Source organism: Perognathus longimembris, chromosome 1 (assembly GCF_023159225.1).
Source record: "Perognathus longimembris pacificus isolate PPM17 chromosome 1, ASM2315922v1, whole genome shotgun sequence".
Lineage (NCBI taxonomy): Eukaryota > Metazoa > Chordata > Mammalia > Rodentia > Heteromyidae > Perognathus > Perognathus longimembris.
The window spans coordinates 10,276,640-10,291,116 of NC_063161.1; the positions used below are offsets into that span (position 1 = coordinate 10,276,640).

The 14,477-nt window shown below is 43.1% G+C and overlaps 1 protein-coding gene and 1 long non-coding RNA gene across 5 annotated transcripts in view; both read left to right on the forward strand.

Moving 5' to 3' along the window:
- The window catches only part of Large1 (LARGE xylosyl- and glucuronyltransferase 1), a 453,235-nt gene that overhangs the window by 209,534 nt on the left and 229,224 nt on the right, over positions 1-14,477 (forward strand). For all 4 annotated transcript variants that reach the window (XM_048356361.1, XM_048356369.1, XM_048356383.1 and 1 more), the window contains 2 exons: positions 446-747; positions 13,890-13,972. In XM_048356361.1, the coding sequence (XP_048212318.1) occupies positions 446-747; positions 13,890-13,972 (385 nt within the window). The remainder of the gene's footprint in view (positions 1-445; positions 748-13,889; positions 13,973-14,477) is intronic.
- LOC125358914 lies at positions 9,461-10,335 on the forward strand. The gene is made up of 3 exons (XR_007212439.1): positions 9,461-9,658; positions 9,769-9,770; positions 9,866-10,335. It is a non-coding gene; the product is annotated as an uncharacterized LOC125358914 (long non-coding RNA).

Consider the following 14,477-nt stretch of genomic DNA (forward strand, 5'->3'; position numbering starts at 1 on the left):
CTAGTTCCTCAGTCCACAAATAGGACTTCACCATGAGGAACTCAGTGCACTGCCACTGGTGTCATTTGCTTCTTGCTGCTCCTCCTCTTTTGCTCTGTTCTACTTCCTTAGACTCCTCTACTCTTCTTCCCTGTTTCCTCCTCATTCATATTCATACTGTGTTATTGTTCAGAATGTCTACCTAGAAACATGGCACCAAGAAGACACTGCATTTAATTAGGAATAATTATATTACTTCTCCAAGCAGCATATTAGTTTTTATTACCATATTAAGTCACTCTGTTCTCAACTTTGTTCGCACTTCAATCTGGATGCATTTATTTCTAATTCACAGTCCATCTGCTTTCCCTTAAAAAATGAGATGGCGGAAGGAGGCTGAGGTAGGTAGCTGTGGATGTCTGGGATTCTTTCCTGGCTTACTCTTCCCTGGTGTCTCCACCTGCAGATGGGAAGCCAGTGTCCCTGTCTCCGCTGGACTCCCAGGCACACAGCCCGAGGTACACGGCCTCCAGCCAGCGGGAGCGAGAGAGCCTGGAGGTGCGCGTGCGTGAGGTGGAGGAGGAGAACCGTGCCCTCCGAAGGCAGCTCAGTCTGGCCCAAGGTCGGAGCCAGGGCCACCGCCGTGGCAACCACTCCAAGACCTACTCCATGGAAGAAGGGACTGGGGACAGCGAGAACCTGCGGGCTGGCATTGTGGCGGGCAACAGCTCTGAATGTGGGCAGCAGCCGGTGGTGGAGAAGTGCGAGGTAAGGAATACCAGGCAAAGAGAGAGACACAAGGACCTTCATTTCCCTCCTTCCTCTCGGAATTTTCAGGTGCCTGGTGCACCTGAAATTGCCAGGTGCCTGTGGAATGCTGGCATTCTAGGCTTGGGCCTGGGTGTAGGTCTGGGTTGGTCACCACCTATTCTGAATGGACTAGGCCAGCTTCAGGTGTCTCATCTGAAAATTGGGATGAAAAGATAAGGGGAATCATTGATGGAACCTACCACCTGTTTCCTTGCAGCTGCTTTTTGCCATACTCAAAGTTTCTATGGCAGGATATTATCCTGGGACCTTCGTTGCTTAAAACATGGTGTGGATGGCGCCCCTCTGAAGTTGTGGCCCTACAGGCAGTTCCCTTGGGCTTCGTGTGTGAAGAGCCTCTGCAATTCAGAACCAGAGAATACTTCTTTGATGTCTTATGGCTTACTCTTGTATCTTCCTTGTCAAGGTGTTCTCTCTTAGTGAGACTGAAAACTTGGAACACTCCTCCTATATATACTTCTGTCAACCTTGGAATCCTGCATCTATCTGTACTTATGCAGTGTTCTGGAATCACACACACACACACACACACACACACACACACACACACACACACACACAACTTCCTGGTGACTATGAATTACAGCATGCCACTTAAGACCAAGACATTTTGGTACAAAGACTGAGTTTATAACCTACCTTTAATTTCAGCTGGGGGTACTTCCACAAGCTACCCAACTAATATGAATTTCAGGTGGCATGTCAGTAAACATCAGAAAACAATATTTGCTTCACGGGGTATTTGGAAAATTAAGTAGGATGGTCATATAAAGCCGTGAATAGTTCATTTTATGTAGCACATTTTCAAGTATAAGCAATTGTATTATTTTTATTTAAATACAGACATTACCTGCTGTTTCTTTATTCCACCTCTTAGAATAAACAGTATTAGAATTCAGTCTCCCTGAAGAAGTTTCACCTTGTAAGCCATAGCTTCTGTCCATGTGGATAAGTTGTTAGTGACATTGTTATTACAATGTAATATGTGGCACCGAATGCAGGCCTTACCCAAAATGGGAGCTCAACAGAAAGAGAGGAGACTGTAGACTGGAATATTTCAGGACAGCCTCTAAGGAATCCAGGATTTCTGTGGATTCCCAAGCCTAGATAAGTATGGATTGGTAGAGAGGTGGATAGAGAGAAGGGGAGGTGGAAGATGCCTGCAGATCACTGCCATAGGGGTAGAAACATGGAATGAATATATAGTTACAGCAGGGAAGAACTTGGGACACAGTGAGTTGGTTGTACACCAAACCCTGAGAATGTGGGTGCAGAAGTGGTTCTAAAACTGAATTCATTTAGTCCACTCACTCACTCACTCAACAAGTTTGCCTCTCAAATTCCTTATTCCATGCTCTTCAGTAGCCATGGAAATTCCAGTGGTGAGCAAATGGCCAAACTCTCTTTCTTCTGGGTTCTTCATTTTGCATAAGGCAGGTAGGGAAAGAGATGATAAATAAATAAAGCAGTGCAAACACCAGTAGATAGTAAATGCTGCATCTTTCCTCCCCTAGGCTGTATGGAAAGCTTGCTGCCATAATACTGGACACAACCAGTCCTTGGATTACTTAATATCTATACTGCACGCAGTTGGAAACAGGGCCTTAGGGAGTCTGGCAATGTTCTTCCATCAGTGTTGATGTGGGGAGGGTCTTAATTGGAGTACTCTCTAATCTTGCCTTGTTGCAGACTTGTTTGATTTCTTTCAGGTTTACTATTTTCCTTGTCACTGTAGTTGTTTTACAATGGAGTATTTGGTTTAGAAGGGAACCCTGCTAACATGCTAGAAGGGCCTAGAATGAGGAAGAAATGTTACCATGTATTTTTATCACTATGACTCTGCTGTTCTTAAAAAAAATGAAGTAGGAGAATAATAGATGGGATAAAGCAGGCAGAAGTTTCACAGAAGGAGACTGTGAGCTGTGTTTGCTGAGAGAATTATCTTCTTACTGTAGTCTGTGTGGCTGGCACTTGCTTCCTTGTTCAGCCTAGAGACAGGCAACCATGTTGTTTCACAAGTGAGATTTGGTCCTTAATGCTCTGCAAAAAGTGGAGGGAAAAGACCACATGCCAGGTTTGGAGCTCAGAGATACATGAGACTCATAGTTGTGTGGCTTTAGCATGAAATACCAGTTTTCTTGTTTGTAAACTTGTAGATAAAAATCAAATTTTCAGCCTCCTAGTAGTTCAGTGCTGGTGACGAATCATATAATTTGAGAGAAATTCTAAGGTAGTTGTATTAGTATTATATTTCTCTGTGAATGATTTCAAAAAATGCCAAATATCATTAGATGAATTAAGATTTGACTCTTACATGTCTCTGCATTTAAAACAAAACTTACACCTCAGTTCTTTTTAGCAAAATCACTTGCCACAGTACCTCCAGCTATCACCTAGTTGCAAAGGAGTCTGGAAAAGACACATTCTATTAGTGATGCCATGTTCTCCACTGACATTGGAGTTGTGCTACTCTGTTCACTATTGAACATCCTGTATCCTTTGGGTGGTTCCTGCACTTGTGTGTGAATTAGAACACATCAAAGCTGTATATCCATGAGGTCCACTCAGACTTTCTTAGTGTTAAAAAAAAAATGTATCCAGGTGACTGAGATGGAGAGTTTGAAAACCCTTTCTTAAAGGTACAATGTAGATGAATAATGACTCTCTTTAATCCTGTGTTCTTTGAAATATAAGGTAGCAATACGGGAATTTAGACCTTTCACCTCTTATCCTAACTGGCTAACTAATTTTAAAAATTTGTACCTGAAAGTTAGCTTTTACTCATTTCTTTGTTCTGTGCTTCTTGTTCATTTATTTCTTATGTCCCTAAAACTTTATTCCTACTGTAGTTCTTCTGCAGTACACCCTTGTCTTGTTGAGAGATTGCATATGGGCATTTGAATGTTGTATTACCTCACAGTGACTTACTACCCATGTGTACTCACACGGAAATGATGATTACATACCCATTAGCTATGCACGTCCTGTCTCCCTCATTTAGTGTAAGAGTTTAGGGGAGAAGCCAAAGAACAATCAAGAAGTACCAGTCATTGGAGTCAAAATAGACTTCCTTCTTTCTGGTTCTTTTCCATTACAAGTGCTGAAGCTTGTCTTCACATCTGGTCAGACAGGGCCACATAACTAAGGACACTGCCATCAGTGCTTGCTCTGAAGCTTCTCCAATGTCTGACAAGTCTTTCTGAAAACTTTACTGTCATGACATCCAGGCTGTCATCTGAGATTTCTGGTGATGGAAACAACAGACCTTGCTAGTCCTTCAACACTTTCATTCATTGTCTCCTAAATATGTAGCCTTCGAATAGCCTGTTTTATTCATATATACTTCTGTTCTTGGGCAATGGTGCTTCAATAGAAGCCTGGTTCATTTCATGCTTGGAATCTATGCCTCTATACAATGAGAACAGTAGTTGACTCTTTCAGTGCTACTAGATACAAATAGATATGGAAAAGGGGACAGTCTATGAGTATCTCATGTGCTAGTTACCCATGCTCATCTTCCCTGTTTCTGCCTAACAAGTACCCTAAGACTTACTGCTTCAAATAACAAATATCATTTCATGAGCTCTCCATAGTTCCTAGGATCCATAAAGGGCTTAATTGCAATTACATTTTGGGGTCCTTTATCTGGTGGTTTATTTTGTGGTTAGACCAACAGGGATTGACCCAGCATCACCTGCCTTCTTGGACTCAGGACCTTGTCTGTGTGGTATCTCTGTCTTAGTTAGGCTGGGTTTCTTCACAACGTGGTGGCTATGGGCAGAAAACTGATTACATGGGAGCTGAAGGTTCTCAGTCTAAGATCAGACATAGAATCTGATACACAGGGTCACAGTGTCATTTGTCTGGTAGTTACTCAGTATCCTGGTGTCATTTGTTCTGTTAGTCACAGGAGGCTAGATGTAGTATTGAACACCAGCTACTCTAGATGGAGATAAAAGTGTGAGACCTGATTTGTCAAACAATTTAAAGTAAAAGGAAGGGAATATGGCTCAAGTCAGAACAAGCTCAAAGTCTTGAGTTAACTCCCTAAAACTGGCAAACACATGCAAGGCAGAGTCGTGGTCATAAAACTCCCATCCACTGACTAGTGGAGAGTAGACCACACCTCATCTCTCAATGGGAGGAATTTCAGAACATGTTGGACATAATTTTAAATCACCATAGTCAATATTATTTTTATGGCAAGTTGGTGACTGTGTTGTCAAACCATCCCAACCCATATGAAAATTTCTGTCTTCCTTTCTGTTCTTTGCTTTGAGCCTCACTTTTCTGTAGCAACATAATATGAATAAGAGATAACATCTACCATCCTTTCATTTGTATCCGAAACCATGGTAAAATGTTACCCCGAATTTAAGTTACACAATGCACTTTCTTCATTTTACAGGCTACTAAACTATTACAAGCAAAGGTCACCCAGTCAGGAAGAGGTGGATCTGGGGGTTGAACCTGGGAAATTGTGAACCCCCCTATACTTAAAGTGTGGTGACATGAGGCTTCTGGGATCCACACTCTGAGCACTCTAGCTCCAATCTGTATTGTGTGCTCAACACTTCATAAAAGGTCGCTGGTGACAAGTCATGGTGTTGGAGCCTCTGGAGGTTCTTGCAATCTCTTGAGCATAATGATTCCTCACTGGATCTAAGCAAGAATCTGTTTGTTCTTGAAAAGAAGTTGGATCATTTTAAATTGCCTTCCAGATTGTGGCTGCAATTGTTAGCTCATGCCGCAAAGCGGGGTGGGGTGCAGGGGGAGGTTGGCATTTTCCTGGAGCCATTATATTTGTAAAACTTGACACCTCTCACTTATGTCTTCTGGGACCCCAGCTAACCTCACAGTATTTTGATCCACTTCAATTTTTTTTCCACTTCATCTTTAAGAATTGTGCATGATAACTCACAGTGAAGGGCTTGCCAGCTGTCTTCCTGTCCCACATTGCTGTTGGAAGATATCATGATGGCATTTGGACTCAGATTTCATTAGCTTTATGTGCCTTATTTGGGGCTTCTTTGAGGGCGTAAATCCACTGAAAGATCCCCTCTGAAGGTCAGATCCCCAAATTAGGCAACGTGGCTAGAAGGAACATAGTCTCATACACTGACTTTCAGGGAGCAGTGCTCCTATAGGGATAGCTAAGGCTTCTTCCCTTGTGCCTTAGTTGTTTGCTTCTTCATAGCAAGACATCCCAAAAACCTACCAGCTTAAAGCATTAGTTATCTCTTGTCTTATGCAGTTTGTGAAAATCATGAATCTGGAAACACTCAGCCTTTGTATTGTGATTCTGAAACTCTAGTGATATCATTACATCTGCAGGGCTACAAAGTCATCCCAAGGTGTGGCTGGGGCTGAAGCATCGACTTCTGCCATGGCTCACAGAATTACTGGTAGCCTGGGTTCCTTAGGGTGGCTTGTGTGTCCTTGTAATGGCAGCTCCTTTGTCCACAGAGTGAGCCACGGAGGAAGAGCAAAGCTGCCATGTCTTGTGGAGCTCTGTGTCAGGCGGCCTGTGTTCATCTTCTGCTGAATTCATTAGCCACACATTCATAGGAGAGGTAAAGGAATGAAAACAATATCAGAAGGCTCTTTGTGGACCTTGCTAGAAGTTAGTTGTCAGTCTCAGCTTAGTCAGGGCAAGAGACCAAATGTCTTATAGCCTCCTATCTAGGCTTGACCCAAAGTCTACTTTCCTTGATTTGCTTTGTAGTAACATGTGCTTTAAATTTTCTTTCAGAACGTGTGTCATTGAGAACAGCAACAAAGATAGAGCTTTTTGTTTTAAATGTGATGAGACTAAAGCAGAGAGGAGTAAGTGCTTTTGTGGAAGGTCACAAAGTTGCTACCATAACCCAGATGATGAGTTTAACATCTCAACACCTCATCCTGGAGTAGTTTCCCTTCTCAGTGGGAAGAGGAGAACTTCAGGATTCACAGAGTAAATGGAATTAAACCCTGCCTTCAACAGTATTAGTATTCTGTCCTGGACCATACTAGAAGGTAGAAGAGAAAGTAGAGGCACAAGAGAGCTGTTTCCTGCTATGAGGATATTTAATGCTTAGATCTTAAATGTAGGTTCTTGCGCATGCAGTAAAGGCTCCCTGAAATAATGATAATAATAGTAATAGTTATTAGTATTAAAATGATTAATGATGATTGCTGATACATATCAAGCAGTCACAAAGTCTCAAGCCCTAAGCCCTTCACATGAGCTGACACATTCATTATACCATCTTATTTATAGATGTGGAAATTAATTCCCAAGAGATAGAGTTCAGTTTTGAAATATGGGGAAGAGTTGACTAGGTGGGAGGCCAAGACATTCCATATTGAGAGTAGATTAGAAAGCAAAACAGATTAGCAAGGCAACCATCTGCACCCACACATAGGCAACTTGAAAGAATGAGCAGGGATGCTGCAGGTACTGATGCTAACAGTACCTGCATTCCTGTATCCTGTAGGTATTAGATGCCAGGGACTACGCTTTACATAGGTTAGCTCACGTAATTGTTTTAATCACTGTGATTTTATAGGTTGGCTTAGCAAAGCTGCATAATAAGTATAAAGTGATGATCAAGTTTATAACTTTTTAAAATTATGCCTTACAAAACATGTAATGAGAGTTACCATTTTTAAGTTACCATTTTTAAGTGTTAGTATATTTACAGTAGTGTGCCCTCAGACTCTAGAGCTGTTCCTCTTGTTGGCATTTCTTAACTGTGGTGATAAAGCTGCTATGCCCATAGGTATGCACATCTCTTTCTGAAGTCCTTTCAGTTTTTTGCAGTGTATACCCAGAGGTGGAATTATTATTTCATATGGTAATTCTATTTTTAACTTTCAGAGGAATCTGCCACAATGTTTTCCACAGCAGCTGCCCCATTTTGCTTTTCTGCCAGCATGCATACGGGTTGCAACATTTCCCTGTCCTCACTGCAGGTAGCAGATCTTAGTACTTGCCGTAGTGTTGTGTGCTTTCTCAAGTTAGGAACCAGCTGCACATGGATCATGAAGGACATTGAATGAATATGTCTTCTGGCCAGTTCCCACAGGAGAAGCCAATTCCTCACTAATGCTATGAGCTATAAAGCGGCTGCCTTGTGTTCCAAGTCTGGTCCATTCAACTCTCCTCCTCCAAGCCTCTTTTCCAGGAGGATCTTCGCCTGTTCCTTTCTTCATCACACCAGTTCTTCCATAGCTCAGGGTTTCCTCTGCTCCCTGGATGCCTGAAAGGCACATGCTGTGTTGTCAGATGGCTGCTCCGCTCTCATCTTTTTAGCTATAATTTTCCAGGCCACTTTGATTCAGATTAACCTGTCTACATACATCTTGCCTGAATGCTTACTTTTTCTTTCTAGCCTAATTATCAATATTATACATGTGTACATGCATGCATACATATCATTATATAATTTTTTATTATCTTCACATAGTTGTACAAAGGGGTTTCAATTCAGTATTGTCAACTTGAGAGCACAATTGATCAGTGTCACCCCTTCTAGTCATCTATATTAATTCCTATAGGTGGACCTCCCTCAGATTCTCAGGTGGTCTTCTTAATGCTGGTGGTCCTTACAGAGATACCCACCATGAGTCAGGATTGAGTTGTTTTTTAGACAACCCACCTGTCCCAAACATGAGCCTATTTGTATCCATTAGGCTTCTGTCAATCTACCTCAAAATCCATGTCTCTCCTTACTGTACTTTCCAAGTAGCATATTGGGTTTCTGTTTCTTCTCTGGGTGGCTGAGTTCTTCACAACAAGAAAATCAGATCTAAAACAGGTTAGGGATAGAAGATGGGCAGAAATCAATTAAACTGAGATAATAAACACTACAGGATTTTCCCTTCACTTCTTTCAACCTAGGCTTTGACGGCCGTGGGATTGGGGTGTCATACAGAGACACTCCAGGAAGTTTGGCCCTTCCGTTTCTCATACCTGGTCCTAAAACTTCCATGACTCTACCTCCTCTTGGCAAACTTCACAATACTTAGCTTCCTAAGTCAGGAGGCATCTATTTTCTTGCTCAGGATAACAACAACTTTGTCTTTGAGGCTTGTAGTTTACTATTTAGACCAAACAGGCAATAGTTCCCCAGAGAGGCGTGGTGGCCGAGAGGCCTGTGAGATACTTACTGTTCAGTGGCATGTAAATAGTCTAGTTTTTCATCTTAATAATTACAGATGTGTCTTACTGAGGCAGGGTGGTGAGTTGCTCAGCTCAGCTCTGGATTTCAGCCCCTCACTGAGCTATACGGTAGCTACCAACACCATGGCATCTCGGACTACTGATTTAACCTCTTCCCTATCTCTTTATTTTCAGGTCTAGGGGAAAATATGCTGTTAAGAAATAGAAAAACTATGTATGGAAATGAAAAATCCTCACTTTACCAAGGCTGTGGTTGAAAACGAGAGGAAAGGTTGAGTGGCTTGTACACAGTCACTTGGCTGGGCTGCGGCATAGCTGGGGCTTCTGTCAGCCCCTCTGACTCTCAGGCTCTTGTTCTTTGAGCAGTAGGGGTCTTTCCCAATTCCATCACTACGCCTTTCCCTCTCCTCACAAGAGTGGTGACTCCAAAGCTCCGGCGCATGTGGTAACATGAGGAAGACACCCACCTTTACTTCGCTTGTATGAGAACACGAAAGCTGTGCCCTTCTGTGATGAGAATGGAAGCATGTCTTGAATGTCCCCTGCCCTCCATGTCAGACCATCGCAGCTCGCTTCTGTGGAGTTTTCCTGGAGATACTGCCTCGGTGACCAGACAGAGCAGTGGTTCTCCATCTTGGCCCCTAGGCCAGCTGTAGCTGCACCTGAGTACTCTGCCTTAAAAGCCCTGTGGGGACTAGGAATATAGCTTAGTGGTAGAGTGCTTGCCTTGCATGCATGAAGCCCTGGGTTCGATTCCTCAGCACCATATGAATAGAAAAAGCTGGAAGTGGCTCAAGTGGTAGAGTGCTAGCTTTGAGCAAAAAGGAAGTCGGGGACAGTACCCAGGCCCTGAATCCAAGCCCCAGGACTGGCAAAAAATAAAATAAAGCAAAGCCCTGTGGGAGTCTCTGGTGCATATTAGAAGTGGAGGGCTATCTACCGGGTTCCCTCAACCACCTGTCGAGTAAGATGTCCCATTTTGTAGTCATGGGGAGGGGGGAGTACTCAAGAGGGAGCACTTGGCTGAAGGGAGCACTCAGCAGGAGGGAAATCTCAGCTTCTCCTTATGTTGATCTATCAAACAGACATTGTTAAGAACAGGTGTGTCTCCCATTTTCCAGACAGAGCCTGTGGAAGTTATGTCAAGCCAGAACCCATGGTTTATAGAACAAATGACTTGACTAGTGTAGTCAGATAAAAGATAGGGAAGATTCTGACAGGTCCCTGTCCTTTACTTAGCCTGAAGAAGGTAAGTATCACCTGTTCATTGTCTCCTATTTCAGTCTCCCAGGAGTCAGCAGCTGAGGTCCATGGTAGTTGCTTCCATGCTCCTTGCTCCCTGCTCCCTGCTACAGTCTCTCCATGGCAGAACCCCATCAGGTTGCCGTAAAGGAGCACAGAGTCTGGATCACAGCTAATGTTGTCAGTAATGCGTCAGGGCTGGCAGTGTGAGTCTCTCTGCCAAGCCACAGCTTGCCTACAGTCCCATAGTTTGGTTTGAATTTCTTTGGGGACTAGTTTGTTGTTGTTTTTTTTGTTTGTTTGTATCTATTTGTGAGAGAATACTTTCTGGGGACTACTTTCCTGCAGGAGGAAGAGTATAGAATCCATGGGGAAAGGAGCCCAGGCAATTTTGTCTAGAACAACTGGGCTCCGAGGGTCACAGAAGCATTGGGGAAGGGTAGAGAGTAAGTTTAGGAGGATAAACGAGAACCTCATTCCACTGTCTGTCCAGACTTTGTGGCAGATGGAGACAAGTCTTACATCTAATATTGCAAGTACAAAGAATGTTTAGTGGGAGGGTTCCAGGCACGGAATCTGACATACAGGTCCCACACTTTGAGTTGCAGGGGACTCCTGTGTCATGTTTAACCCAATAAACTTAGAAATCTCTACTTTGTAGCTTCAAATCCTCAGGTTTGAAAACCATGCGTGTGACCCTGTTCTTTCAAGGAATATCCATTCCATTTTTCTCCTCTCGATTTCTACCTCTGGCTCTGTCCTCTCCCATTGTGTTCTTCCCCAATGGCAAAATTTAGGTTCATCTAAAACCCTTGCCAAGAGTAAATTCAAGGGACATTCTGCTTTTCTCCCTTTCCTAGGTAGCAGGCTCTGCTGCTACAGTTCCAGATGATGAATTTATTCATGGTGGCAGGTGTATTGGATGAAACTAAAGAGATTGGAAAATTATGTAAAATGTTTGAGAATGTGCGCACTTGTGCTTATATTTAATGGGCCCATTTTGAAAAGTCCCTGAACCCTGAAGCCAAGACAAAGTTTGATATCTCAGAGGCTGCATGTTTAAATATTTGTGATTCAGAAGAGCCTGATTCTGCATGTTTTCCTCCATCCTGTCCCTTCCTGGGTTGTCTCCTGGTGTGCAGGCACTTTTCTATTCATTTCCTTCATGACTTAAATGGTGGCAGTTGCATCTGCACTGCAATCTTTCATCCTGAGTCTTAGGATGATATTATCCAGAGATAAGTGATGAGGCCTTCATTTTACAGGTGGAGAAATTAAGAGATGCATAAATTAGACTGAGCTAAGGTAGCAGTTGAATCTATAGGGAGCTGCACTTCCGCTGACCCTCTATTTCCTGTGTTCTTTCTTCCTAAAACAGTCTCCTAACAGTGTTACTCTTCATGTTTGGACAGGATAATTTGTTCAGGAAGGGACAGTGGGGGCTCTCTTGCATACTTTAGAATGTGTAACAACATCCTCCCTGGCTTCTACTCAGAAGATGCTAGTAGCACCCTACATGTGCGTGCGCACGCATGCGCACACACACACATCACACAGCACACACAAAGCACACACACAACAAATAGTAACAACCAAGATAACTCCAGTCACTGCCACTACTACTTTTCATAGAGTATTTGAAACCCTTAGGCATCAGAGACTTATCAGTTACTTGGTCAGAGATGGCTTTAGAACAAAGGGAATATTTAAAAAAAATATTTTAGGTGTTTCTTATGTACCACCAGAGTTAAAAATTTCTTTTGCAGAATTCAAATCCTAACTTTCTAGGCCTCAGTGTCTTGATCTTTGATACAGAACTGAAATGCTGTACATGACTCACACATCTGAGAGACTGAAGTCTGGTAATCTGTACAAAGTGTCAAGCAGTGCCTGGAGTAGAGCAGATTGCTCCACAGGAATTAGCTGTCATTGTGTAAATTATTCCTAGCTTTCATCTCCCTTCATCTCTCTGGCACTCAAGAACAAGAGGGGAATCTGGGGTCTACAGCATCCCAGCCAGGGTTAGGTTTGCACTCAGGATCCTGAGGTAAAAGAGAGATATTTCAGGTTAGCAGTGGTGGGAGCGAGATATGGTCAGGTGGATAGGTAGAACTGGAGTTAGCTCTTCCACAGAGGAGGGACTGGGCATAGTGTATGGCAGCCCTAAGAATCCTGCAAGTGTGGCAAGCCAAAGACTAGCATTTCTGAGATCCTAGAGAAAGGCTTAGCCCTCTTTCGGGCATTGGGAGTAGGGATGTTCAAGGTGAAATGAAGGTCAGTACATCCAAAGAGTTCATGGACATGGATGGAGGCTGTTGAACGATTAGGTTCTTTCCAGGTGGTGTCAGGAGGTGGGGTGAGCAAGATGACCTGGCATTCAGAGATCAGTATACACAAACCAGTAGTTAAGTAGCAGCTGAGCAAGGCAGTGGAGTGTCCTGAAGCTATGAGAGCGAAAGCTGTTTGTCGTTCTGATTAGAAGCAGCTAGCTTTCAAGAATTCACTCTTTTGTTATTATAACTTTTTAATGTCTTTAAGTCATTATACAAATGGGTTTCATGTCAGTTCATGAGCACAATGCATGCTGATCCGATCCGTGTCACCCTTCCATCAAGAACTCACACTTTTAAGTATTGCCGATCCCTAGGATCACCCTTCTGCAATACTCCCAGGACAGAGCATGGTTGGGGGGTGTGGGGGCACATTTCCATTCAAGGAAGGCTGTGCTCCTGAGGAGAGGCAGTAGTGAAAGGTATTCACTGTCCTTTCCTTGAGAGGCGATGGTGTCCCATTGCACTTATCCTCCGGCTTCTCAGTCTCTGTCACTGTACACCACATGTACATTACCTGTAATTCAATCGTGGCACCCCACGTGGGAAGCCTCAAAGCTTTTCAAAGGTCCCAGAGGACCTTTTTTGGTACAGTTGGGATCTGGTGCAGCTAGTACTGAAAGATCCAGGTTCCGCTCTTAACATTGCAATGTGTCTGTCACTTAACCTGGCATATTTGCCAGGATCACCCAGGGTAGAAAAGAAGGTGTCGGGGTTCATGTCTGGGGCACTTACCCCAGGCAGCTTAGCTGAGAATATTTGTAAGTTTCCCTCAGTTCTATCAGTCTTCTGTTCTTTGAGTGATATTCCAGATGGGACCCAAAGAGTTTCATTGATCCCTTTGGCCCTACTCTCATATTGACCATAACCCAAGACCTAAGATATCTCCTGAGGGGTTTTTACAAATTCTCTGAGCCAAGACTTCTCCATTTGAGATCTCTGGTGGTTGGTTCCTCCTTCCAGGGGTCTGTTTTTCCCCTCCCTTATTTTACCCGTTGTCACTTTCTCCTTGCTTGGGAGCAAGGGACTCGTGTTTGCTGATTTAAACCAATCACCATTTCTCTCATCCCCAAAATGTAATTGAAAAGAGCCTTAATGGCTTCCAAATGATGATAGCTCCATAAACCAATTAAAAAGGCTTTAATAAAACTGTCTGGAGTCATTCTCCACAGCTTCGACAGTGCTCTTTGTTTTCTAATGATGTCTACAGGAAATAAAGGTCAGTTTTCTTTTCTCTCTTTCTTTTTTCCTTTTTTATTTTATTTATTTATTTATTTTGGTGGGCTTGCAGCTCCCAGAAAGCTTGCTTCTGTCTGCATGTTTATCCTGTGTTCCTCTTCCCACAGACAATCCATGTTGCTATCGTCTGTGCCGGATATAATGCCAGCCGGGATGTTGTCACCTTGGTCAAGTCTGTCCTCTTTCACAGGTAAGAGCTGCCTTTACTCACACCCTGCAAGAGCAGTACATGTGCATAGGCACTCCCACATCCTTTCTTAGGAAGGGGAGGGATTCAGGGGACAGTCATGATACTCAATGTTCACATAGGAGAATGGAGTAAGGAAACTTGATGATAGACTGATAGAGAACACATAAGTAGGAGGGAGTAGAAATGTTGGAAGCCTTGACTCTGATCAAGATCCATTATACACACAAATGGGTGTATTAAATTGAGAGCCCTTTGTATATCTATCAGAAGGTAAGAATAACAACGTTTTAAGCACAAAAAATACTCACCACTCCAGCTTGCATATATGAAAATATACTTGTTGTCCAGAGTTCTGGGGATGATAAAATAGGATTCTAGTATTTTGTAGTAACGGTCTGGTACTGTCTTGCCATGTTTAGAATTGTAGCTCTCAGACCTAAGGTAGCCTTCATGGAAACTCCAAATTAAATGTTTGAACTACTCTGTTGGCCTCCATTGCCTCTCT